Source organism: Canis lupus, chromosome 21 (genome assembly GCF_048164855.1).
Source record: "Canis lupus baileyi chromosome 21, mCanLup2.hap1, whole genome shotgun sequence".
Classification (NCBI taxonomy): domain Eukaryota; kingdom Metazoa; phylum Chordata; class Mammalia; order Carnivora; family Canidae; genus Canis; species Canis lupus.
Window position 1 is genome coordinate 44,903,495 of NC_132858.1, and position 27,948 is coordinate 44,931,442.

At 38.8% G+C, this 27,948-nt stretch overlaps 1 long non-coding RNA gene and 1 gene segment (V, D, J or C); one reads left to right on the top strand and one right to left on the bottom strand.

Moving 5' to 3' along the window:
- LOC140613128 (T-cell receptor gamma chain C region DFL12-like) overlaps positions 1–27,948 on the bottom strand; it is a 45,835-nt gene that overhangs the window by 11,454 nt on the left and 6,433 nt on the right. The window contains 2 exon segments of the C gene segment in view: positions 4,622–4,665; positions 17,718–17,725. Coding sequence covers positions 4,622–4,665; positions 17,718–17,725 — 52 coding nt within the window.
- On the top strand, positions 1,586–26,687 carry LOC140613129 (uncharacterized). 2 transcript variants are annotated; one of them, XR_012014262.1, is made up of 3 exons: positions 1,586–1,737; positions 23,523–23,923; positions 24,039–26,687. It is a non-coding gene; the product is annotated as an uncharacterized lncRNA (long non-coding RNA). The 2 variants fall into 2 exon arrangements; XR_012014261.1 differs by lacking the exon at positions 1,586–1,737 and adding an exon at positions 13,880–14,031.

Sequence of the window (27,948 nt, forward strand, 5' to 3'; positions counted from 1 at the left end):
TTGACAACCTATCAAGTTGATGTTTTAGTTTCAAATTGGATCCCATGACTACTTTTGAGTACTGGAGATCTTCTTGATTTCTGTTGTTTTGTTTTGTTTTGTTTTCTAAATGTTTTATTTATTTATTTGAGAGAGAGAGAGAGAGAGAGAGAGCAAGAGCAGGAGTGGGGGTAAGGACAGGGGGACAGGGACAGTCAGACTTTCCCCTTACTAAGAAGCCTGAATGTGGAACTCAATTCCAGGACCTGAGATCATGACCTGAGGGGAAGCCAGGTGCTTAGTTGAGTGAGCCACTCAGGTGCCACAATTTCTGGTTTTATAGAACATCTTATTCTCGTAACTAAACCACTCCAGGATTTTGAGAACAGTAGTGTTTAAAGCTGCACCTCCAAATTATTTACAATGCCTTGAATTTAGAAACAAAATGGCAAAATTTCCAAAATTTTTAATTTAAAAATATATTATTTTCAGAAATGCTTCTAAATAAACTTATCAAGTAATGCATTGGTCAGAATTCTGTTTTACTTTAGGAAATGTTCACTAAAAGCTCATTTTATATTGAGCTTATATTATAATAAGCTTATATTGAGCTTATTATATATTTATATATTATATTTATACTTTCATTTGAAGTTGAAGCCGGACTAAGAAGACACCATATTTTGATTCTTAGCATCTTCCTCCAAATGTGAATCTGCCCTACAAGCCTGCTGAATTTTGTAGTACTCCATAGTTTTCTGATTTCACCTGCTGAAAAAAGTCATAAAAAACTGGTATAAAGTTAACAGATATGGTTCCAGAATTTCTTGTAGATATAAGGTCAAAATATATAACAAAACATCATGGTTTTCAAGGGTATGTCATTTGAACGCTGGAATGGTACTTGACTACATAATGTTAATTTAATGATTGAAATAATATATACTAGATCCCTTTACAATTTGATCTCCAACTGAAACACAAATGTTTAAATCATTTCCTCTTGTGCTAGTTTCGAGTAAGAATAATATGTTCATGGATAATCTCTTAAGAAAAGAATAATTGGAATTCTCTTTTAAAAGGAAACAGGGAAAACATTTGTGAGAATTTCTTTTTTTTTTTTTTTTTTGATTTCCTCTGGGATGTCAAGTGATCAAAGTCTTTTTTTTTTTCTTTTTTTTTCTTTTTTTTTTTTTTTATTGGTGTTCAATTTACTAACATACAGAATAACCCCCAGTGCCCGTCACCCATTCACTCCCACCCCCCGCCCTCCTCCCCTTCCAACACCCCTAGTTCGTTTCCCAGAGAATTTCTTCCAGTGCTGCAAAGCTCCTGATTTTTATATTAAATTAGTAAGCAAACAACCCAAGTTTTTTGCTCATACTGTAAAGAGAGTTAGGTAATAATGTGCTTATTGTAACTTTGTACATCTTGTTTGTAGTGCAAATAGCATTTTATTGATTATAATAGTAGGACACTGTATATTTCTCTAATGATATACTTTGTTTTTAATTTAAAAAGCATGTTATATAAAGCAAGATTTCTTTTTCAAGGTATATGATATTTTTTAAAAATTTTTATTTATTTATGATAGTCACAGAGAGAGAGAGAGAGAGAGAGAGAGGCAGAGACACAGGCAGAGGGAGAAGCAGGCTCTATGCACCGGGAGCCCGACGTGGGACTCGATCCCGGGTCTCCAGGATCCGCCATGGGCCAAAGGCAGGCGCCAAACCGCTGCGCCACGCAGGGATCCCCAAGGTATATGATATTTACATAATTTTTGCCTCTGATCAATACAGTAGTCTTGTTTTCATCTTAGGAAATTTGGCTTTCTTATAGGAATACTTCTGATTTATCATAGTAAAGAACTTGAAAATCAAATCACAAACTTGGAAAATTTCTGGATGGTAAGACCCTATGTTTACATCCTGTTCCTTTTCCTTAACTAGATTCCTAAAATTTCATTATTTTCAGAATAGGATGAATCTTGAGAGCCATAACTTTCTCAATGTGATAGTTAACTGACCATTAAATAGAGTACTTGATTATATATGGTTGGTGCCAATATTTTGGGTAATTATATTACATTCTTTTTCTTTCAACATTCTTTTTTAAACTATTAACAGAGTATTTTATGCCCAAGGTCATTTCATTGGTGCATAAACTAGAAACCAGTTTACAAAATAAGCAAGTTTGTCTAATACATTTATATATGTTCCTAATAAAAAAAGTTTGAGGTTAATTGCCTGAGTGGTAGGCATTTTATTAAGATGAAGCAGTATGAATTCTATATAAATTAACCAAATGCAAACACATTTTCAATCAAGTGTGCTATTATGTTAATATTGATTCAAAATTTCTCTATTCTCATTTTTTCCACATATTAATATTGATTCAAAACCACATGTAATATGGATTCAAAATTTCTCTATCTTGTTCTCATTTTTTCCTATTAAATATATAATTTTACTATTTCATATATACATGTGATTTTCAAATTTAGAGCATTTCTAAGTATATTTAAAGTGTGAACTATAAATGTAACTGTATTTCTAAATACTCTAAAATTTAATTGCTTTTCTACTAAATATGAGCATGAAGCCCAAATTTGTTAGTGTTAGACATGATATAAATTAAGATAAAATGTTAAGATTTATTTTTTTAAGATTTTATTTATTTGACAGAGAGAGAGCACACAAGCAGGGAAAGTGGTAGACAGAGAGGAAGACGCAGATTCCCCATTGAGCAGCGCTCAATCCCAGGACCCTAGGATAACGACCCAAGCAGAAGGCAGATGCTTAACCAACTGAGCCCCAAGGTGCCCCAAGGACTAAGATTTAAAGTACATAGAACAAAAACAAAAATACCAAAAAAATCACATCTTAATTTCATTTTTTTTTGTTGCAGAACCATTGTCTATACTAGATACAATTCTCCCCTTGGGTTTGAAATGAGGCAACATGCATGCAACCACCCATTATGTGTTACACAATGTGCCCGGTACTTTATTCACAGTGTCTCATTCAATATTCACATGACCCCTAAATTAAATACATCCTGTTATCCCATCTTATGGATCAGGAAACTGAGACCAGAGAGTAGCTGCCCAGAAAACAGCAAGTGGTAGAGCTGGAGCTCTAGGTCAGTCTGAGTCCAAAGTCCAGGCTCTCTTATGACACCCTTTCACCATCAGAAAAGGAAATAGGTGAACTCACAAAAGTTACCTGTCATGATCAACTTTGTTCTTGGGCCAAACACTGTCAAGACAATTATACATGTTGTGCATGAGCACTTTATGCAAGTCTACACAGACACAGAGTCAGAGTTTATTATAGTACTTGCACAATACTGTCTTATGCTGGCCTTTACTGTAAGGATTGGAATTAAAATCTCCCCTAAGATTTCCACATCTAAACATGCTATGAAAGTGGGAGATTATAATTATAGTTATTACCATTATTTTAGCAATTTGTTGGTGATGATTCTGTTCTCCAACGTGACATTTTAATCTCATGTTACCAAATCTTCACTCACTAATGGGAATGCAGTATTTGGGGGTAACACTTAGAACTATGCCATCAAGCACAGAGATGCATTCCTTCCTTTGCACCTCACTTTATTCAACTATGTTGGAATTCTCTGAACCATCATCAATAAAAATATGCCTTTCACACATCTATTAAGGCAATCACTTGTCTTATCCACCACATTTCCAATGCTAAGAAAATCAAAGGGAAGCTAGTAAAGCCTAGTAATATGGGGTCAGTTCATGGAACTGCCTCACCTATGATGTCCAAACAAACGACACTTTCCCACCAACAGTACATTCTATACGTATTCCAAGATCTCACCAGAAATTTCTACCTCAAACTGACTTTCGGCCAGGTGATGCCGAATGTTTGGCTTGAAACTCCTACTGTGAGCCTTTATGGTGGACCAGAAAATTGCCTTTTAATTTATGAATTCATTTGTGCCTGTGATTACAACCACTAAGTAAATCAAAATATATATTTTTCGTTTTTGCCATGTTTTACCAACTTTGTGAAAATTCTTTGAAAACTTTTATTTGAATAAATTCTGTAGGGTAGAAACATCCCTGTGAATGTTCTCTCTCATCCAGGCAAAATTTCAACTCTAAGACTAATAAAAAATGAACAAATTCACTAGACTGAATTTAGAAAAAAAACACTCGGCTTATGACATTTTTGGATATGTTTGTACTGTTAAATGTGTAGATACCTGATATGAATTACCTTCAGACAAATGGCAAATTTATCAATTTTGGTTCATTCTTTTCCATTGGTTATTTTTGGAATAAGATAAATAAGATACACAATTTTTTTTACAAATGTTTCAATGCAGAAATCCTAAATGGTTAGATATGTTAGTCATATCTAACATCTTCACCCCTTAGGAACCCTCAGTTGCTGCAGCTACTTAGCTCCTTGTTAATGTCCTCCACGCTAGTTCAGTCAGCAACTACCTCCAAGGACACAGAATCACTTACCTCCCCAAGGATCCTGCCGCTATTTATGACCAAACTGGGAACAAATCCTTGAATTCTGAGCCAGCACCTACCTTACAGTCCCTGCATCACCTGGCTTCTTTCCCTGTTTATATGGAAGAATTAAAAAATATTTACCTGTAACCCTGAGCACTGTGCCAGGACCAAATACTTTGTTGTACCTGCTATACAAATACCACTGTCTCAAAAGCTTTTACAGAAATCTCCCTTTGCATCTCTTTAAAAATTGTGCCTATATTTTTTCAATATCTCTATATACATATATAAAATGGTCCCTACTAACATTAAACAAAGATGAAACTTAAGGAAAATCACTTTAGACGTGAACATAGTCAAATATTGATGAACTGACCCCTCTTGCCTTAGGCAGCTTGGGTCTGTGTTCCTCATCCCACTCACAAGGTTGGTGTGTATGATTTTATCTTTTCTGAAAGTTTTCCTGAATCTTCTAAATCTCTTCTTTTAAAAAAAGGTTTTCATGTATCATATCAGTTCTTTTCCTAGTGTGTAATTTAGATTTACTGTTTCTATAATTTTCAAAGAGGAACAAAAATAGAAATAATATAGTTGAGTATTTAACAAATGAATATTCAATATGTTTACAGTATTATTTTTCTATGTATTGAGGGGTGGGTATCTGGTTTAATTATAAAGTAAGGGTTTTTCAGAATCCAATCCCCACTGATGATAGACCAGAGGAGTTGTTACAGAGTCTAAAATATTAATGATGATTTCTTAACCTATTTATTCCTGGAAGACTGCTCCTTTGAACTTGAAATTACTCTACCAGGTTCCAGGCCATTGATTTAAAATCCTGTGCTGTTCCTCAGAGGATTCTATTTGGTTTTGTCTTTCTGCAGCTGTCCCAGCATGAGTGGGAAGGCAACTCTGAGTTATGCGATTGAGTCAAGCATATAGTACAACCACTCCCATTCTTCTGCTAGCTGAAATATTTTCAGCAAATTTGATGCCAATAGAGAAATACAGTTGAATGCAATGGTGTCATAAGGACTTGACATTTTATAGAAATACCCTTAGAATTACATTGTAAGAATTTAATAAATGCATATTCAACATGACTTACTTGATCATGAGGAAGGGAGGCAACGTTAGTGCCATGATTAGAAGCAGAAGCATTGTTTTCTACAGGAAGGGTAATACAAATTATGAGCTATTACTAGTTAAGCATCCTACTAAAGAGTTGATTGGAAAAGTCAGGCTACAGAAGAGTAAATATTCAGAACTTTAAAAATGGTTTACTGTTTCTAATAGGGCAAAATGATCTAAGCCAAGCTCTTTGGAATGGATAAGTCTCTACTAGGTCCCAAACTTTCCCACAGTAACTAAGCAGGTGACTTTAGGCAAATAACAAAACTTCCTAAGCCTTAAGTTCTTTACTGTGAAATTGATATAAAAGGAGCTCTTGTATAGGGCCATTCAGGATTGAGATAAAGCACTGAATCTCTTCAATGTGGCATCTGGTTCTCAATAATTATCAGTTAATACTATTATTCTCTTTAATGGGATGGTTTGGGGCCCTTTTATCAAATAATCCGCTAAATAAACTATATGGATTTTACAAGCAGTAAGTATTATACAAAATAAGAAGGAAAAGAGCTCATGAATCCAAGTCATTCTATGTCTCTGGCAGTCACAAGCCAAAAAACTTATGGGTCAGTCAAATCACAATCTAGAATACTTATCCACTAGGCTACAAGCTTATGAGTGTTGAGACTGTGTCTTGTGCACCTATTTACCTCACATGTCCAGCATAGAAACTGCCTTTAATAAATGTTTACTGAGACAATAAATGAAAAAACAAGGATATAAAATCATGTTGACAGACTCTCATACTCTTTTTGTGAACTCAAGCTGAAGCTTTGAACTCACAAATTCCTTTAAGCTGGATCATCTCTATGCAATATCAGAAGACTCAAAGCAGCACAAATTTTTACTAGTTTCAGCCTCCTCTCTAAGAAGCTAAAGTATTAAGAATGAGTGGAATTTACTGATGTTCTATAGTCATTAACTGTAAGGGTTAAACTTCTTGCACTGCTGTTAAAGATGAGATCAAAAGCAAAAAAAATTAATTAATTTAAAAGATAAAATCAAAAGCAATTTTGCAGGTTTTGCAAGTTATTAGAGAAAGGAACATTATTCATTAAGAAAAGATCACTACTAATGCTAGAGGTACTTAATCAAAGTGTTTCAAAAGGCCATCAACAAGAAAAAAATCTTGAGCTAATAACTTATACCTATGGTTATAGACATGGTCCACAAGAATTTTAATTTCAAGCCTGAATCTATCTATGTGTGTGTGTGTGTGTGTGTGTGTGTTTTCTAAGAGGAGATTTTCAATCTGCTTGTAAGAAGGGAAGTAAATAAACCATTTACAAAGTAGTTTTGTTTCCATATATTGAGAATAATAGTATATTGTGACCAGTAGCTGCAAAGTTACTATCTGTATGCTGAGGTGATCCCACATTGTTTTCTCTAAAAAGCATCTATTAGTTTTTCATTTCACAGGATCAAAATAGAACAAAGTTACTTACCAGGGGGAGTTACTATGAGATTAGTTCCTTCTGCAAATAATCTTGATCCAGCCGGAGTTTTCACACTGGTTAGAGGTTCCACAAAAATATTAGCCTTCTCCTAAGCTTCATGGCATGACCAATAGGTAGAAACCTTGTACTAACAATTTGATCTTCCAGGTTCCCTTGGAAATCCTTGAATATAGACTTCATGCATCTCTTATTTTATAAATTTTCCTCTGATTAATTGACCCACATGTCTGTTTTCAATGGTGGCAGTAATCATGGAAAAGTGCTGATAGAAACAATAAGAACAAATAAAAGTAAAGAAAGAAGAAAAGGAAGGAAGGAAGAAAGGGAAAAAGAATAAAAAAGAGAGAAAAGATCAGGACCAAGTGGTCAACAAATGACTTTCTAAATTATCAGGAACAGTGTTCAGAGAATTAAGAGGTTTTGATTTCCAGGTGTTCAAGTGTGTGAAACTACTCAGAGATGCATCAAAGGAAAAGACCTTTTGTTCTCATGAACACCAGACCTGGTCTGTTAGCAATTTAAGATCGTATTTCTGAAAAACTATATACTTCAGTAACTGAAAATGCAAATATGTCAACAGAATATGCTTGAGAAATGTGAACAATGTTATCCATTTTTTAGTAAGCCACTTTTATCATTTGGCAACATGAACCTTTACCAGGCAATGCAAAAAGAGAAAATAATTTACCATGATGACAGTATTTACCTGGAATAAAAGGAGAAATTTGTAGAATTCTATTTCCCATAGAAAAATAGATTTTTTATTTAAAAAAATGAAAACAAAATCAGTCGTCTGACATATTGAAAGAAGAAACCTTTTGGAAGCTATTCTGTGATCTTCGGAAATGTACATGTAGCCCTGTTTCTGTGGTTAACTAGCTTTGGACAAAGCATTTGGCAACCCTGGGCTCCCACATCCCAATTTGGTATGTCGGCATTGGGCTATGTATGTCCAAAAGGCCCTTCCTATTCCAACAGCTTATGATCTTGTGATTAAGAGCAGGAAAGGGTCTGCTGTGGTTACTCGAGTGAGAAAAGAGTTGAAAGTAATGGAAAAAGGTTTTTTTACAGTTTGATATTGATTTTGTGAGATCCCAGTTGATGGCTTCATTAGGCTTGATGACATTATTGATTATCAGATAAGACTCTGTTGTCTTTCTTATCTGTCTCCAAACCAGAATCGGGCTAGCCTCACAAGTAACATTGGTTGAGTCAAAAATAATTCATTTCAGAGATCTCTTTCTTGTCATTGGTACCAGTAGACCATGGTCTTCTTGAGGGAAACCTCAGTGTGCTTGCAAGGTATGTGCAATATTCTTTCTGGTGTTGAGGTAAAAGAAACTTGACCCTAAGAGATTGTCATATTGTTACTTTAATTTGAAAAGCAACGTAGAGAAATCAGAGGCACTTGAACAGGTTGAGTGGACCTACAAACCCAAGCCAAAGATATACATAAATACATGGGGTTGGAGTTGCCAGTGACTAATCAGAATGGACTCCAAGATGGAGCATGAATCAGGACTGGGGAGGCAGTGGCAGCCCTTGTTCTTCAGAGGCGAGGACAGGGGAGGAAGGTTTGCTTTAGAACTAATGAAAGATCTCAGAAAGATCTGTCTCAGTGTTATTTTATTATGTTCCTGGTATAAAGAAGAGAGAGCCCAGAAGACATTATCAAAACACCCTGTTATAGTAATTCATTGTTGTTTTCCTTTGGGGTCAACACCTTCACATTTTTCCTTTAGGTTTTTTCTTCAAAAACACCTATCCTTGGGCAGCCTGGGCAGCTTAGCAGTTTAGCACTTGCCTTCATGCCCTCCAGGGCATGATCCTGGAGCCCCGGGATCTAGTCCCACATTGGGCTCCCTGCATGGAGCCTGCTTCTCCCTCTGCCTGTGTCTCTGCCTCTCTCCCTCTGTGTCTCTCATGAATAAATAAATAAAATCTTTTTAAAAAACACCTATCCTTGAGCTCTTTTTAAGTTTGAGCTATAGATTTTTTCACTATATTTTGCAAGAGTGTGGGAAGGCATATGGTTATCATGAGGATCGGAAGAAAAGTCGTATTCTGTATAACAAATGAGACAATAATCCAACAACTTTATAGAGAAGCAGATCCCTTTTGTAGATGAGTAGTTTGTAGAAAGTTCACAAAGCTTGGGCATATTAATAATGACTATAGTTATTGCTTTACATGCTATGACATTACTACACTCTGCTGTGAATGAAGGAAAATCTTGAAGAAAATAAGTATTTTGGTTTATTGCCCTCAACTCTTTTTCTATTCAGAATTTTTAGTTTTTTTAAAATGAAAACTATTACTATTTTCTAACTATTACTATTTTCATTACTTACTATTAATGGTTTACTATTTTTTTGGAGGACAATGTAAGATGTAAGTTTTAAAGAGTCCCTGTGTTCCTGTGTTAGCTGAGATGTCTAGGCAAAGCAGTTTAGCTAATGGGAAAGGACACTGTGATATATTGACCCTGTGCTAGAACTATTCTGTACGGAACCTCCTTCAGTTTCCAGAAATCCTATGAGAAAGATTTAGTAACTTTCCTGGATTGTGCTGTCAGTTAATTGGCTGAGCAGGAATTCAAACCTAGGTTTATATCACTCCAAAGCCTTGTAGTTTCCATCATCCATTCATTCATTCATTGAAAGTCAGCACACCATTGTGTACACTGGTTAGTTTCCTTCCCAGGAAGCCTCCCATAGATGGAGAAGCAAAGCAAATTCACACTGCCCAAAGCTACCCTAGGCCCCAAAGAGTACAAATAGAAGATAAAGTGACATACTGAAAGAAACATCACAGATTGGGTGCTTGGGGTCCTAGCTCAAACCTTCCTGAGGACACGGATGCAGGAAAAAAATCCTATATAGACAGTAGCCAGGTCCCTTTGGTAGGTAGAAAGGAGTATGCATGTGTTTGTAGGGATGTGGAGTTGTGGGAGCTCCTTAGTCAGTGGCAGTGGAACCTTTCCATACAGTGCATCCCAGCAGGCACAGTAATACAGTCCAGCAGCTGCCTCATTAACTCAGAGTATCCTGAGACTTGATGGCAAATCCTTCTGTCATTACTGGCTTCATATCTTTCCTCACTATCACCTTGTTTATGAACCATATTTTCACTGGAAAAATGTACAGAATGCATTTTAGAAGATGGCCTGGCTTCTTTTGGTACCACTATATTTATACATTCTTCCTGTAGACACCTGCTTTTATTTGGCATTTTAAAAATGCTGTATTTCCTTTACTCTTGGTAATGGAAGGTATGAGTTGTGTTATTAAAATGTCTGCATTTGTATCTGAAAGAAAAACAAAGGTGAACAGCAAAATTTTGACATTCAGGAAAACAGAATACATTTTTTAAAATTTTTATTTATTTATTCCTGAGAGACACAGAGAGGGAGGCAGAGACACAGGCAGAGGGAAAAGCAGGTTCCCTGCAGGGAGCCTGATGAGGGACTTGATCCCGGGACCCTGGGGTCATGCCCTGAGCTGAAGGCAGACGCTCAACCGCTGAGCCACCTAGGTGCCCCAGAATAGATTTGTTAAAGAAAAACTTAGAGTCTAGAGTTTATATATTTTTCTGAAGAGTTAAGGTCTTGGTGGAATTTATCAACATTGTTTGATTAACTATGTCACTGTCTCCCACCCAAATGGGCTGACTTAATTGTCCATGGGTTTTTTTGTTGTTGTTGTTGTGTTTTTTTTTTTTTGTTTTTTGTTTTTGTTTGTTTGTTTGTTTTGTTATCAGCTTTGTTCACTGAATGAAATCTCCCATGGGTAAAACCACAGGGAGGCCACCAGGATGGCCTGTGATGGGAGCAGCATCCTGCCAGCACTTATCAGGAGAGGTGGCTGAATAATGAGGTGATCACAGAACAAATCTGAGAGCTGATTTAGTAAGAGGTAGGGGTGCTAAGTTAGACTCTTAGACTGCAGAGAAAGGGAGCCATGGTAATGATACCAAAACATCCTGCAACATAGGGCTACTAAGTCAGCAGATTCCTCTCATTATTGGGTGATTGTTACCATCCAATGATATTAGTGTAAAGAAGCTATTTTCTTGTTAAAGGACTAATGTCCATGACTGGTTCAAATCAGAGAGTGAGAGAGGGAGAGAGAGACTGGGAAGCGTTCTTATAGTTCTCTTCTATGAATAATGATGACCTGCTTCCTCTATCATTCTCTCTCTGTCTCTCTCTCATGTCCTTCCATTGCAATGTAAGTAATTTCTAGTGACTATCTTTATGTTAAGTAATTCTTTCCTTATATCTCTTAAATCCATTGTTGAGCCTTTAAGGGCATTCTTCTTTCTGTTACTGTGTTTTTTATTCTCGCATTTCCTTTTTTTCTTTCCCATAATTTCCTTTTAGGTCTTTTTGTAATTTTTCCTGTATTTACCTGTCTGATCTTGTATGTTGTCTATTTTTTTCTATTAGATTAGAGCATATAACATATTAATCGTAGTTATTTTAAATTCCTGATACTTCCAACATCTATGTCATGACTCAGGCTGTTCTGGTGATTACTTTGTGTCCTTAGGCTATATTATTTCTTGATTTGTATGCCTTTCATTTTTCAACTGAAAGCTGGACATGTTCTGTGTTATAATAGATACTGAATTAAATATATCCTGTGCTTGAAAATGAGCTCATCTTTCCTGGTAGACTTTTAGTGTGGGGGTTTGGGTTAACTAGTCGAGAGTTAGACTGGATTTGAAGTTCGTTGCTATGTTATCAGGGTTGAAAGTTATTGTTGTCAGAGATCAAAGACTTAAAATTTCTCTAGCTGTAATTTGTCTTTGTCTCTTCACTTGTCTTTGAGTCTTCTCCTTGTTTTGCTCCCCAGAGAGGTCTGCCTCTTGAAGCTTTCTTAGATCTATTCCACTGTGACTTTTACTCAAGGTTTTCCAGCATGGAGATGAAAGGTCAGGAATGGAGACATTCTCTGATATTTTTATTAAGTCTCAATTTTAAGCAGATACAGTGAAACTGGGTCTTAAGGATGCGACCTACATGGTATTCCTGCCTTTTTTCCAGAGATGGAACATTTTCAATCCTCGTCCCCCACCCCCAGTGCAGAAGGTGCCCACCTACTTCAGGCCATTGTTTTGATGCCCATCCTTCTGCAAATGAAAACTTGTTACTTTTGGACATATAGAAGATGTTTTGGGCAAAGTTTCAGTGGTTGCATCCTTTGCCTTCCCTCAACTGCAATGGGATTCCACCAGCACCTTCCCTGGCAGATGAAGTTATTGATTTCTTACACTGGTGATGGTGTAGATTAGGTCTGGGAGGATTTTAGTAGTAGCTGCTGTTCCTCTCTGGCAGCATAAAGGGAAGCTTCCCAAAAATATTTTTATTTTTCTAAAGATTTTATTTATTTATTTATTTATTTATTTATTTATTTATTTATTTATGAGACAGAGCATGAGCAGGGGGAGAGGCAGAGGGAGAGGGAGAAACAGAAGTAAGAAACAGACTCCTTACTGAGCAGGGAGCCTGACAAAAGGATGAGAGGTGCTCATTCCAGGATCCTGGGATCTTGACCTGTTCCCAAAGGCAAACACTTAACTGAATGATCCATCCAGGTGCCCTTTACCAACAGAGTCGTTTGCAAAATGATTTTTCTTGCCAGACTCATGAATGAAAAATGGTATCTTAGGGTAGTTTAAATTGATCATTACCTTATTATAGCCGAAGTTGAGCAACTTTGTATATGTTTAAGTGTTATTTTTATATTTTTCTTTATGAGCTAGTTTTTTAGGTCTTTTGCCATTTTTTTACAGGATATTTGAAATGTATTACCTCCATTTTTAAAATGTATTTCTCTTTTTATTTTGGAGATAGTTGACCATTACATGCTCTACAGGTTGCAAGCACTTCCTCATGGTTTGTCATTTGTCCTTTGATTTAACTTCTGCTGCTTTTTGCCATGCAATCTTTGTTTTCATTTTCATGGAGTAAGCTTTATTAATATTATTAATATTTCTTATTGCATGTTGAATTTTGGTTCTAGTTACAAATTCATTTCCATACTCTTTCTTGGACAGAAGAGGTTGTCAATATTTTTTTCTGTTGGGGGTCAGATAACAAATATTTTATTTAGCTTCTTGGCCCTAATCTCTGTTGTGATTCATCAGATTTGCCTTGTATCTCAAAACCAGTCATAGACAGTTAAGAAATGAATAGGCGTGGCTGTATTCCAGGAATGTCAGTGGCAGGTTTTCTATTAGAAATCTCTGAAAGAAAAGTTGCGTATTTTCACTTATTTCTATTATTTAAATAAAGCAGAAAGAAAAAATAGGTTATGGTCTTTGTTTTATATTTTGTTATATTATATTCTAATAGCATAGTAATCCATATAAGGAATATACTGCTTCAACATAGTGAGCATTAGGCATGCTTCAAGCACTTGTAAGAATTTTGTATGTAGGGATCCCTGGGTGGCTCAGCGGTTTAGTGCCTGCCTTTGGCCCAGGGCCTGATCCTGGAGACCTGGGATCGAATCCCACGTCAGGCTCCCGGTGCATGGAGCCTGCTTCTCCCTCTGCCTGTGTCTCTGCCTCTCTCTCTCTCTCTCTCTCTGTGTGACTCTCATAAATAAATAAAAATTAAAAATAAATTTTGTATGTATTATTTGAGTTACTCTTCTCAACAGTTTTTCTAGGTAAATATAATTATATTTTCTATTTTCAAATGAGGAAATTGAATCAAAGATATGTTAAATAATTTATCCAGAGTAAGACAGATAATATGAGGAGGATGTATATGTAAAAAAGGGTCATTGAGAGGGAGGAGCAAGATGGCGGAAGAGCAGGGTCCCCAAATCACCTGTCTCCACCAAACTACCTAGAAAACCTTCAAATTATCCTGAAAATCTATGAATTCGGCCTGAGATTTAAAGAGAGACCAGCTGGAATGCTACAGTGAGAAGAGTTCGCGCATCTATCAAGGTAGGAAGACGGGGAAAAAGAAATAAAGGAACAAAGGCCTCCGAGGGGGAGGGGCCCCGCGAGGAGCCGGGCTGAGGCCGGGGCGAGGGTCCCCAGGACAGGAGAGCCCCGTCCCGGAGGAGCAGGAGCTGCACCGACCTTCCCGGGCGGAAAGGGGCTCGCGGGGAGGTGGAGCAGGACCCAGGAGGGCGGGGATGCCCTCGGGCTCCCGGGGACAGTAACAGACACCTGCGCCCCGGGAGAGTGCGCCGAGCTCCCTGAATGGCTACAGCGCACGGCGGGACCCGGAGCAGCTCGGGGGGCTCGGGGGCGGCTCCGCGGAGGGGGCTGCGCGGCCCCGGAAGCAGCTCGGAGGGGCTCGGGCAGAGGAAGAGGCTCCGTGCAGAGGGGCCTGCGCGGTTCCAGGAGCAGCTCGGAGGGGCTCGGGCGGCAGCTCCGCGGAGGGGGCTGCGCGGCCCGGGAGCGCGAATCCACCAGCGCAGGCTCCGGAGCACAGGGCGCCGGGACACAGCCCAGGATCCCGCCTCCCCCGGGACAGGCAGAGGCCGGGAGGGCCCAGGACAGCAAGGACGCTCCTGCCCCAGCTGAGCAGATCAGCGGCCCCGCCCCGGAGCCTCCAGGCCCTGCAGACGGAGTTCCTGCCGGAGCTGAATCCAGGGCTCCAGAGCTGCCCCGCCACTGGGGCTGTTCCTCCTGGGGCCTCACGGGGTAAACAACCCCCACTGAGCCCTGCACCAGGCAGGGGCACAGCAGCTCCCCCAACTGCTAACACCTGAAAATCAGCACAACAGGCCCCTCCCCCAGAACACCAGCTAGACGGACAACTTCCAGGAGAAGCCAAGGGACTTAAAGAACACAGAATCAGAAGATACTCCCCGGTGGTTCTTTTTTTGTTTGTTTGTTTTTGTTTTTGTTTTTGTTTTGTTTTGCTTTTTGATTTGTTTCCTTCCCCCACCCCCTTTTTTTTCTCCTTTCTTTTTCTTTCTCTTTTTCTTCCTTTTTTTTTTCTTTTTTTTTTTTTTTGTTTTTTTTTTCTTTTTCTTCCCTTTTTTTTTCTCTTTCTCTTTTCTTTCCTTCTTTCTCTCCTCTCTTTTTCTCTTTTTCCCAATACAACTTGCTTTTGGCCACTCTGCACTGAGCAAAATGACTAGAAGGAAAACCTCACCTCAAAAGAAAGAAGCAGAAACAGTCCTCTCTCCCACAGAGTTACAAAATCTGGATTACAATTCAATGTCAGAAAGCCAATTCAGAAGCACTATTATACAGCTACTGGTGGCTCTAGAAAAAAGTATAAAGGACTCAAGAGACTTCATGACTGCAGAATTTAGAGCTAATCAGGCAGAAATTAAAAATCAATTGAATGAGATGCAATCCAAACTAGAAGTCCTAACGACGAGGGTTAACGAGGTGGAAGAACGAGTGAGTGACCTAGAAGACAAGTTGATAGCAAAGAGGGAAACTGAGGAAAAAAGAGACAAACAATTAAAAGACCATGAAGATAGATTAAGGGAAATAAAAGACAGCCTGAGGAAGAAAAACCTACGTTTAATTGGGGTTCCCGAGGGCGCCGAAAGGGACAGAGGGCCAGAATATGTATTTGAACAAATTCTAGCTGAAAACTTTCCTAATCTGGGAAGGGAAACAGGCATTCAGATCCAGGAAATAGAGAGATCCCCCCCTAAAATCAATAAAAACCGTTCAACACCTCGACATTTAATAGTGAAGCTTGCAAATTCCAAAGATAAAGAGAAGATCCTTAAAGCAGCAAGAGACAAGAAATCCCTGACTTTTATGGGGAGGAGTATTAGGGTAACAGCAGACCTCTCCACAGAGACCTGGCAGGCCAGAAAGGGCTGGCAGGATGTATTCAGGGTCCTAAATGAGAAGAACATGCAACCAAGAATACTTTATCCAGCAAGGCTCTCATTCAAAATGGAAGGAGAGATAAAGAGCTTCCAAGACAGGCAGCAACTAAAAGAATATGTGACCTCCAAACCAGCTCTGCAAGAAATTTTAAGGGGGCCTCTTAAAATTCCCCTTTAAGAAGAAGTTCAGTGGAACAGTCCACAAAAACAAAGACTGAATAGATATCATGATGACACTAAACTCATATCTCTCAATAGTAACTCTGAATGTGAACGGGCTTAATGACCCCATCAAAAGGCGCAGGGTTTCAGACTGGATAAAAAAGCAGGACCCATCTATTTGCTGTCTACAAGAGACTCATTTTAGACAGAAGGACACCTACAGCCTGAAAATAAAAGGTTGGAGAACCATGTACCATTCGAATGGTCCTCAAAAGAAAGCAGGGGTAGCCATCCTTATATCAGATAAACTAAAATTTACCCCAAAGACTGTAGTGAGAGATGAAGAGGGACACTATATCATACTTAAAGGATCTATTCAACAAGAGGACTTAACAATCCTCAATATATATGCTCCGAATGTGGGAGCTGCCAAATATATAAATCAATTATTAACCAAAGTGAAGAAATACTTAGATAATAATACACTTATACTTGGTGACTTCAATCTAGCTCTTTCTATACTCGATAGGTCTTCTAAGCAAAACATCTCCAAAGAAACGAGAGCTTTAAATGATACACTGGACCAGATAGATTTCACAGATATCTACAGAACTTTACATCCAAACTCAACTGAATACACATTCTTCTCAAGCGCACATGGAACTTTCTCCAGAATAGACCACATATTGGGTCACAAATCGGGTCTGAACCGATACCAAAAGATTGGGATTGTCCCCTGCATATTCTCGGACCATAATGCCTTGAAATTAGAACTAAATCACAAAAAGAAGTTTGGAAGGACCTCAAACACATGGAGGTTAAGGACTATCCTGCTAAAAGATAAAAGGGTCAACCAGGAAATTAAGGAAGAATTAAAAAGATTCATGGAAACTAATGAGAATGAAGATACAACCGTTCAAAATCTTTGGGATGCAGCAAAAGCAGTCCTAAGGGGGAAATACATCGCAATACAAGCATCCATTCAAAAACTGGAAAGAACTCAAATACAAAAGCTAACCTTGCATCTAAAGGACCTGGAGAAAAAACAGCAAATAGATCCTACACCCAAGAGAAGAAGGGAGTTAATAAAGATTCGAGCAGAACTCAACGAAATCGAGACCAGAAGAACTGTGGAACAGATCAACAGAACCAGGAGTTGGTTCTTTGAAAGAATTAATAAGATAGATAAACCATTAGCCAGCCTTATTAAAAAGAAGAGAGAGAAGACTCAAATTAATAAAATCATGAATGAGAAAGGAGAGATCACTACCAACACCAAGGAAATACAAACGATTTTAAAAACATATTATGAACAGCTATACGCCAATAAATTAGGCAATCTAGAAGAAATGGACGCATTCCTGGAAAGCCACAAACTACCAAAACTGGAACAGGAAGAAATAGAAAACCTGAACAGGCCAATAACCAGGGAGGAAATTGAAGCAGTCATCAAAAACCTCCCAAGACACAAGAGTCCAGGGCCAGATGGCTTCCCAGGAGAATTTTATCAAACGTTTAAAGAAGAAATCATACCTATTCTCCTAAAGCTGTTTGGAAAGATAGAAAGAGATGGAGTACTTCCAAATTCGTTCTATGAGGCCAGCATCACCTTAATTCCAAAGCCAGACAAAGACCCCGCCAAAAAGGAGAATTACAGACCAATATCCCTGATGAACATGGATGCAAAAATTCTCAACAAGATACTGGCCAATAGGATCCAACAGTTCATTAAGAAGATTATTCACCATGACCAAGTAGGATTTATCCCTGGGACACAAGGCTGGTTCAACACCCGTAAAACAATCAATGTGATTCATCATATCAGCAAGAGAAAAACCAAGAACCATATGATCCTCTCATTGGATGCAGAGAAAGCATTTGACAAAATACAGCATCCATTCCTGATCAAAACTCTTCAGAGTGTAGGGATAGAGGGAACATTCCTTGACATCTTAAAAGCTATCTATGAAAAGCCCACAGCAAATATCATTCTCAATGGGGAAGCACTGGGAGCCTTTCCCCTAAGATCAGGAACAAGACAGGGATGTCCACTCTCACCACTGCTATTCAACATAGTACTGGAAGTCCTAGCCTCAGCAATCAGACAACAAAAAGACATTAAAGGCATTCAAATTGGCAAAGAAGAAGTCAAACTCTCCCTCTTCGCCGTTGACATGATACTCTACATAGAAAACCCAAAAGTCTCCACCCCAAAATTGCTAGAACTCATACAGCAATTCGGTAGCGTGGCAGGATACAAAATCAATGCCCAGAAGTCAGTGGCATTTCTATACACTAACAATGAGACTGAAGAAAGAGAAATTAAGGAGTCAATCCCATTTACAATTGCACCCAAAAGCATAAGATACCTAGGAATAAACCTCACCAAAGATGTAAAGGATCTATACCCTCAAAACTATAGAACACTTCTGAAAGAAATTGAGGAAGACACAAAGAGATGGAAAAATATTCCATGCTCATGGATTGGCAGAATTAATATTGTAAAAATGTCAATGTTACCCAGGGCAATATACACGTTTAATGCAATCCCTATCAAAATACCATGGACTTTCTTCAGAGAGTTAGAACAAATTATTTTAAGATTTGTGTGGAATCAGAAAAGACCCCGAATAGCCAGGGGAATTTTAAAAAAGAAAACCATATCTGGGGGCATCACAATGCCAGATTTCAGGTTGTACTACAAAGCTGTGGTCATCAAGACAGTGTGGTACTGGCACAAAAACAGACACATAGATCAGTGGAACAGAATAGAGAATCCAGAAGTGGACCCTGAACTTTATGGGCAACTAATATTCGATAAAGGAGGAAAGACTATCCATTGGAAGAAAGACAGTCTCTTCAATAAATGGTGCTGGGAAAATTGGACATCCACATGCAGAAGAATGAAACTAGACCACTCTCTTTCACCATACACAAAGATAAACTCAAAATGGATGAAAGATCTAAATGTGAGACAAGATTCCATCAAAATCCTAGAGAAGAACACAGGCAACACCCTTTTTGAACTCGGCCATAGTAACTTCTTGCAAGATACATCCACGAAGGCAAAAGAAACAAAAGCAAAAATGAACTATTGGGACTTCATCAAGATAAGAAGCTTTTGCACAGCAAAGGATACAGTCAACAAAACTCAAAGACAACCTACAGAATGGGAGAAGATATTTGCAAATGACATATCAGATAAAGGGCTAGTTTCCAAGATCTATAAAGAACTTATTAAACTCAACACCAAAGAAACAAACAATCCAATCATGAAATGGGCAAAAGACATGAACAGAAATCTCACAGAGGAAGACATAGACATGGCCAACATGCATATGAGAAAATGCTCTGCATCACTTGCCATCAGGGAAATACAAATCAAAACTACAATGAGATACCACCTCACACCAGTGAGAATGGGGAAAATTAACAAGGCAGGAAACCACAAATGTTGGAGAGGATGCGGAGAAAAGGGAACCCTCTTACACTGTTGGTGGGAATGTGAACTGGTGCAGCCACTCTGGAAAACTGTGTGGAGGTTCCTCAAACAGTTAAAAATATACCTGCCCTACAACCAGCAATTGCACTGTTGGGGATTTACCCCAAAGATACAAATGCAATGAAACGCCGGGACACCTGCACCCCGATGTTTCTAGCAGCAATGGCCACGATAGCCAAACTGTGGAAGGAGCCTCGGTGTCCAACGAAAGATGAATGGATAAAGAAGATGTGGTTTATGTATACAATGGAATATTACTCAGCTATTAGAAATGACAAATACCCACCATTTGCTTCAACGTGGATGGAACTGGAGGGTATTATGCTGAGTGAAGTAAGTCAGTCGGAGAAGGACAAACATTATATGTTCTCATTCATTTGGGGAATATAAATAATAGTGAAAGGGAAAATAAGGGAAGGGAGAAGAAATGTGTGGGAAATATCAGAAAGGGAGACAGAACATAAAGACTGCTAACTCTGGGAAACGAACTAGGGGTGGTAGAAGGGGAGGAGGGCGGGGGGTGGGAGTGAATGGGTGACGGGCACTGGGTGTTATTCTGTATGTTAGTAAATTGAACACCAATAAAATATAAAAAAAAAAAGGGTCATTGAGGAAAAACTGAGAAATAGTGAAATGTAAAACAAAAATAAATGCCACTCCATAGTATATAATTCCAGGGCAGCAAATGACAAACATGTTCTATAGAGGGCCAAATGGTCAACATTTTAGGCTTTGTGGGTTTTTGTTGCAATACTTAACTGCCATTGTAATGCAAACACCTATAGACAATTTGTAAACATATGGCCAAGGTTGTATTTCAATAAAACTTTATTTGCAAAATTAAGACTAGTTCGTGAAATGCCTGTTCCATGGTAACCTTTATTGTCAGTATGATTAATTGTAGCTTTTCAGTTTTTCTTTTTTAAAGGAGTTACAGAATAGGAGGAGTATTAGATGGGAAAATAAAATATATAGCTATTTTAAGTGTCATATCAAGTTATATTTTAAATTGTTATACGAACAATTTCACTATTAAAAGTAAAAACCAATAAAATATTGACTGCAGGAGTGCTGAAAATACTGATTCCATCTTTGGCTCTCCATCTTGATCAAGTCCTCTCTTGGAACTATATGCCTTGGAGCTTAATATGTACACCTTAGAAATGCCCACCAAGGCTTAGATCTGGGGAGACTTGTATTGGCCCTCAGTAAATTTGTAAATTTTACTTATAATTCTTCAAAAAAGATGTTTTTAGTGGCTACATAGTATGTTATGACTTCAAAGCCACACAGATAAGGTGTCCTCTTCCCTCCTGTTCATCACTGTAGTGTTTCATGGTTGTTGTGTATCAAAAAGTCAGGGTGGCTCCGTCTCCTGAGACCAGTCCCTGTGCAGACACTTCAGCTGAATTCCGATGTACTCTTTTAAGGATTAAATGAAATAATCTGTATAAAGCATTTCGCACAGATTCTGTAAAAAGCTTGATCCTTCTTTTCAATCACTTCTTTCTGGAAACGGTTCATTGTTTCTGACTCTACATTCCTTTCAGGGATCTTCTTACCTTTATTTCTGTAGACAAGTTATGGGCCAGGTAAGGCCCTGTTGAGACTCAGGCTCTCAGGTTCCTCCTGCTGGGGACCCACCACAGTTAGGAATCACCCGATTGACAGGGTGTGGGACACAAGATCCTGATTTTGCCCCTGAGAAGTGACACTGCTATGGGAGGAATTCATTCTGCCCTCCATGGCATCTCTGCACTTGATAGCTCCACCTGATTCTTAGAATGAGAAACAGAATGAATGTGTTGCCCTTATATCAAGAAACAGGGGTAAAGGGCAGGTGTGGTAATTATGTGGTCAGATATTCACGTTATCAGAGGTGCCAATATTAGGACATTTTCTAAAGTATAGGTTTTTCCTATGGTTGGAATGTGGACTCCAGGAGTTAGGAGAGGAGTTTTTATAGTTTCACACAATATACTTTCTTTCATTATTCCTTAAAAATTTGCACCCACCCAGATAAGAAGTCAAGTCCCTGTTAGTAGGACTGGTCAGGCCAGTGGCAGAAGAGGGGACTGGTTCTGGTTTCTGGGATTAAGTGATAGATTACATTGTTCCCTGGAATACTTTATGTCAATCACAGATATGAGCAGGTCTGGGGCTTCCTGCACCCCATGAGTGCTGGGCAAATAGGGTAAGAGCTCCCAATCTGGAGAGAAATTCTTGGTATGAATGTGTCAGTCTGGAATGGTGCAGGAGGTTCTCACATCCACTTATTCCCCCTGGAATCCCATACTGCAGAAACATTGCTCGGAAACATGAGAACATGCCTGTTGGGTTCATCCCTTATATCTATCTGTTTCTGTTTGCTGTTAATTTGAGACCCAGATAGGAAACCTGGCCTTTATCTTCTGTAACACAGCACTAAAGAACAACAATCAGACCCTGAAATATATGAATGTTATCGAATAGGCCATGTGCAAATGCAACAGAGTATTGTTGTGTTTTGTAAAATTAATTGAGATATCACCACGAAGATTAGAACTCAGAGAAATTAGATTTCATTTATAATCTGAGTGCTTCCATGAAGGGACTAGGTCGCAATTACTGGGGATACAAGGGTCGGAGCAGTCTCTGGAAACCAGTTTCTACTCGCCCTGGGCCTTGCAACTGTCTCATGAGCAAGATATCACATGATGAAGATAATCATCTTCAAAGCATTGTTTAATATGCAATTATAAACTGTATAATTAATATACATCTACTGTCCATGGTGGACTTGCTATTTGTCAGGCAATGTTCTAAACATTTTCTTGCATTATTTTATTTAATCTTCTCTACATTTCCATGAGATTGCTGTTGTGATTATCTCCATTTCATGAATGAGGTCAGTGGCAGAAAGAAGTGATCCATGCAAAGAAAGAGCCAGTAAATATGAGAACACATATAATTAACAGTAGTTCTTTAAGGAAAATCTAAGTAAAATCAGATGTAAAAAGGACAATTCTGTCACACATCAGCTGGCAGTTCACCAGCTCCCTTATGGTTCACTTAAAGTATTGCATTCTTAAACCTTTCAGTGCCCATTAGTCTAGTTCAGAGAGCTCTTGGTGGAACATTAAGCCTGAATTCTTTAGGCTTTAATTTTTTTTAGTTGTAAAATGGACCAACAAAAGCTATATTACAGAGGCATTTCTTTTAAATTCCATTAAAATGGCACACAGTGATTCCCTCTCTCAACCTGAAGCTTACTCATACTGGGGTCTCTGGATGCTGAGATGATGGACAGTGGTACAGCCTGTGTACTATCATCCCCACAGAGGACTTTAGTTCATTGGGAAGTAGTGTCCAACAACACTTTGGAAGCACAATTCCTGAGGTCAGCTGGAAACTAATGTGCAAGCATAATCCAAGATGGCTCCTGGAAAGATCCGGAAATGCTGATGATTAAGGGAGGCTGAGGCTGGGAGCCCTGGGGACCTGGCTGTGGTTGCCACTGTTGGGAAGGATATGGATGGCATAGACCCAAGGAGGAGATCTTGTGTGGGTTTTCTCCACAGTTTTAGGACACTGGGTACCATCACCACAGTAGTAAATAGCCACATCTTTATCTATGATATTTACAGTGAGGATTGAAGTAAAATTTAAGAACACTTTTTGCCTAACCTATTTTCTTTCCATCCAAATGACATGGAGCTGGGATTTTTGCCAACATCATAAAAATCTGACCTTTCAAAGCCTGATTTCATTTCTGCTCCTCCCCATAACAGTGTCCTTTTCAAAACTTGAGCTGGATATCTTGCAATATATCTCAATATTTTTCTTTAATTTTGTGGAAATAGACATATGGAACTGCTCCACTTTTGATAACTCCTGTCCAACTATTAGTAAAGGAAGAGAATTTCCAATGAAACTGTAATAGCATAAGAAATATTACAGAATTTCTTTGTTCACTCATCTAGACTGCAATCGTCCAGAAGTGTGACTCAGGAGCCCAGAAGGAGAAGAAGATGAAAACTTGGAGCAGTGACATGCTGTCTTCCAGGCTAAAGGAGAAAGCAGATAAGTGGGAACCTGATGGCTGCATGCCCCTTAACTCAGTGTCTGAGGGCATGCCCTGAACTGTGCAAGAAGAAAGAAGTGGTGGATGAGGTGGGTTGTTGGCTGTTTAGTGCTGAATGCATACTTGCAGGGCCTGAGATCACTGTGTTTTGCAGGCTTTCTGCTGCTGTGCCCATCTCAAAATAGGGCTGGTGGTCTCCGCAGGTCTCTGAATGTGAAGGAACTGTGGAAGCTTCTTGATTTCTATAGAATTGGAATGGTTTTTATTTGCCAGGAGCCATTATATCACCCCTCTTTCTCGGTATAATAGTTTAATATATTGCATGTTTAATAAATATTAATTTCAGAAGAGCAAATATTTAAAGAGAATTTTTTAATTTTTTTCTAAATGTTCTTCACCTTTTTCATCTTCACAGGAATCACATGATATGGATGCTTGTTGTTTTCATTTCATAGATCAGGGCGGTGAGGTACAGAGGAGTGATGAGTGAATGAGGGAATGTCACATGGCTGCTAAGTAGGACATGTAGGTAAAAATATTCTTTGAAGAAAATTAAAGAAAATGGATAAAGATGAAGATAAAAATGCCCATGAGTATCTCACCAAGAGCTGCAACTCTTTCATTATGGTGTGTGAAGTTCTAGATTTCTGTAATTAGAAATTACATGAATATGTAATTTAATGGGTTTGAATATTATTTTGTGGACTCAAATACATTTATGAGTCACAGGTGCAATATGCACAGGGTTTTGGTATTCTTGTTTCAGGTCACTTCATATTCTGAGCATTTCCTCACGTCACTGACACAGCTTTTTCATGTCTGAAGGGAAGAACTGTTTATCTCTGTCACCTAGGAGCTGTCTGACTGGTGCAAATTTCTTAATCTCTTTCTGTCTTAAAATCCTCATCTGAGAATGGATGTGATAACAATACTATCTCAGAAGTTAATGCATATTAAATAACTGAGAGTATTTCAGATTTATTATAACTGCTAGCACAGGTTCTGGAATATATGAAATTCTTATTAATAATTAGATATTATTTCTACTTATATTGTCATGTCTCAAATTTAACATTCCTATACTGTCAAACATTATTATTTGCCACAACTCTCATTGTGAAAATGCTTTGATGACCATTTTGAAGTAGTAGCCTGGAAAATCAGTTACATATTATTAGTATTTTATTTTTCTGCGTTTTTCCACATTCCTCTTTTCCTCAGCTAAGATTTTTTGTTTGCCTTTTATGATTTCCATATGGTTTTCTCTAAATATTTGCATGTATTAAAGTTTGAAACAATTCTCCCTAAAACTTAGGGCTGGCTCTGTGACATACACGTGGAACTGATGCGAACTCATACTTGAGTTCTTCTTGAGGAGAAAAGAGAAGAATAAGCCATGTTGGCTGGATTTTCCTCCTGAGGCAGCTGCTGTATTTTCTCTGCTTTCCAATAAATACTAATTCTGAGGTGATCCACACAAGGCATTGAATTTTGAGGAGATGGGTGGTAAACCAGAAGGCCAATGGCCTACAACTAAGAGGACTGACTCTTCTGCAGGAAGGTGCCTCCTAGAAATGAGAAGGAGGAGAGGAAGAGGAGACAGCCATAGTCACTCTGGAGGGAGGTCCCCTGCTCCACCGTTGATGCCAGGGATTTCCTTCCAGACCCTGTGTGTGTGTGCACATGTGTGCATGTTTGCTTGTGTCCCTTTGTGCATGTGTGCCTGTTTGCATATACATGTGTGCGTGTGTGTGAAGGGGTGGCAGTTGTGGGGAGCATGTCTAATCTGGAAAAGCCCACACTTTCTACCTGAACTTAGCTGTATGGAACGCTGAGAAGCAGTATCTGGAACTTTTCCTTCCTATACTGGAAGTAAATCCATTCTTTCACCAAGGCTTATAAGGTGGAGAATTCCCCTGACATAGACAATGGTTTCAGATGCTAGGAGCCAAAAAGGGAGATAAATGGCCACTTCAGACATTCCTAGAAAAAAGTATTTCTTGTTTATTAATTATGTCAAACAGGGAAGAAAACAAAGGCAGATTTTATCTTTTACTAATTATTTTAAACACTTTCAGAGAATAGAGATTTTATTTTATTTTTTGTAACATGAATAGCTCACAATATTGAAGGCATTCTCATGTGGCAGGTATGATGCGGTAAACACTTTGGTTTCATTATCTCATTTAATCTTCACAAAACCTGCTAAATGGGTGCTTTTATTATTTTTCTATCTTTCCTATGAAAAAATGAAGACTCTGACACACTAGAAATTTTTATCAAAGGTCTTGGGTGATTAAGTGGAAGAACAGTAATTTATACCAAAGGATCTAGATCTGGAACACACATTCTTAAAGCAGACACTTCATTTCTTCCATAAGTACTTATTATAACGTATTATATACTACTGTGTAATAATATGTATACATGTATATGTACATTTGTATGTATGTACATATAAGTCTGTGTATATGTCTTTCTCCCAAGGCTCTAGAACGCAGAGACAAAGGTCCCAGTTTAGCAAATGTTGGAGAGGATGTGGAGAAAAGGGAACCCTCTTACACTGTTGGTGGGAATGTCAACTGGTGCAGCCACTCTGGAAAACTGTGTGGAGGGTCCTCAAAGAGTTAAAAATAGACCTGCCCTACGACCCAGCAATTGCACTGTTGGGGATTTACCCCAAAGATTCAGATGCAATGAAACGCCGGGACACCTGCACCCTGAAGTTTATAGCAGCAACGTCCAAAATAGCCAAACTGTGGAAGGAGCCTCGGTGTCCATCGAAAGATGAATGGATAAAGAAGATGTGGTTTATGTATACAATGGAATATTCCTCAGCCATTAGAAACGACAAATACCCACCATTTGCTTCAACGTGGATGGAACTGGAGGGTATTATGCTGAGTGAAGTAAGTCAATCAGAGAAGGACAAACGGTGTATGTTCTCATTCATTTGGGGAATATGAATAATAGTGAAAGGGAATAGAAGGGAAGGGAGAAGAAATGTGTGGGAAATATCAGAAAGGGAGACAGAACATAAAGACTCCTAACTCTGGGAAACGAACTAGGGGTGGTGGACGGGGAGGAGGGCGGGGGGTGGGGGTGAATGGGTGACGGGCACTGAGGGGGACACTTGACGGGATGAGCACTGGGTGTTATTCTGTATGTTGGTAAATTGAACACCAATAAAAAATTAATTTATAAAATAAAGGTCCCAGTTTAGGACACTTTTATTCCAGTGACATTCGTATTAATCTTCTTCATTTGGCACAGCAGCTAGCCCTGGAATCACACTTATGACTGCAATCAGATGCCATCCCTCTACCATCTCAAGTTATGCAGCTTGGGTCATCTATACTCCCTGGAAATCTCAAGACTCAAAGAAGTGATGATTCCTGACTCACTCAGGCTGTTCTCAACAACCCCAGACAGAAACCCCCATCAGGAGGCAATCAGGTCAATGGGAGGTTGGAGTAGGAAGGCTGGCATCCTGCAGGCACTCCTAGTGGCTGTCTGCTTCTTTTCCTCTGGATTCTAGGACTGAAATACCTGACTTTCCATATTGCTATCTCATGATTAACCCAAAAGAAAAATTCTTCTGGGCATAGCCACCATCTCCTTTCATGGATGCTGTTTGTTATGGTTTAGTCCAAACCAGGGCAGGGCTCCTGATGGCATGATGTATGTAGGAAAATAACACTATACCAGTTACAAATTTCCAAAGCTTCATCCTCATTCCATATGTTGATTTTTTAGTTAAGTCCTCCTAAGAAGTTTTTGTGCTCTCCGTGTAGTTGATCTATGATACTTTCTGCTAAAGCAAAATCACAAGACAGAGAAGATATGTGATTTTTTAAAAAAATATTTTATTTATTTATTCATGAGAGACACACAAAAGAGAGAGAGGCAGAGGCACAGGCAGAAGGAGAAGCAAGCTCCATGCAGGAAACCTGACATGGGACTCGTTCCCGGGTCTCCAGGATCATGCCCTGGGCTGAAGGCAGGCGCCAAACCGCTGAGCCACCCAGGGATGCCCTATGTGATTTTTTATAGCCTTTTTAACTCCACTAGCAGGAAAGGTCTTGGGGCAGACTATACGGAAAGAGAACTCTTCCAGATGTGTGCCATGACTACTTGAGTGACCAATCATTCTGTCCTGACCAGGCTCTCCTGGGTTGAGTGGCCAGTCTGGGACAATCCATATTTCCCCACAAATGCCAGATTTGTAAAGTTAACAAATATTAAAGATCTTTAAAGTGGCCCAATAGTGCAATTGGACTATGTATTTGGAAACATCTCTGTTCCTCTCTAAGCATCAATTCTTC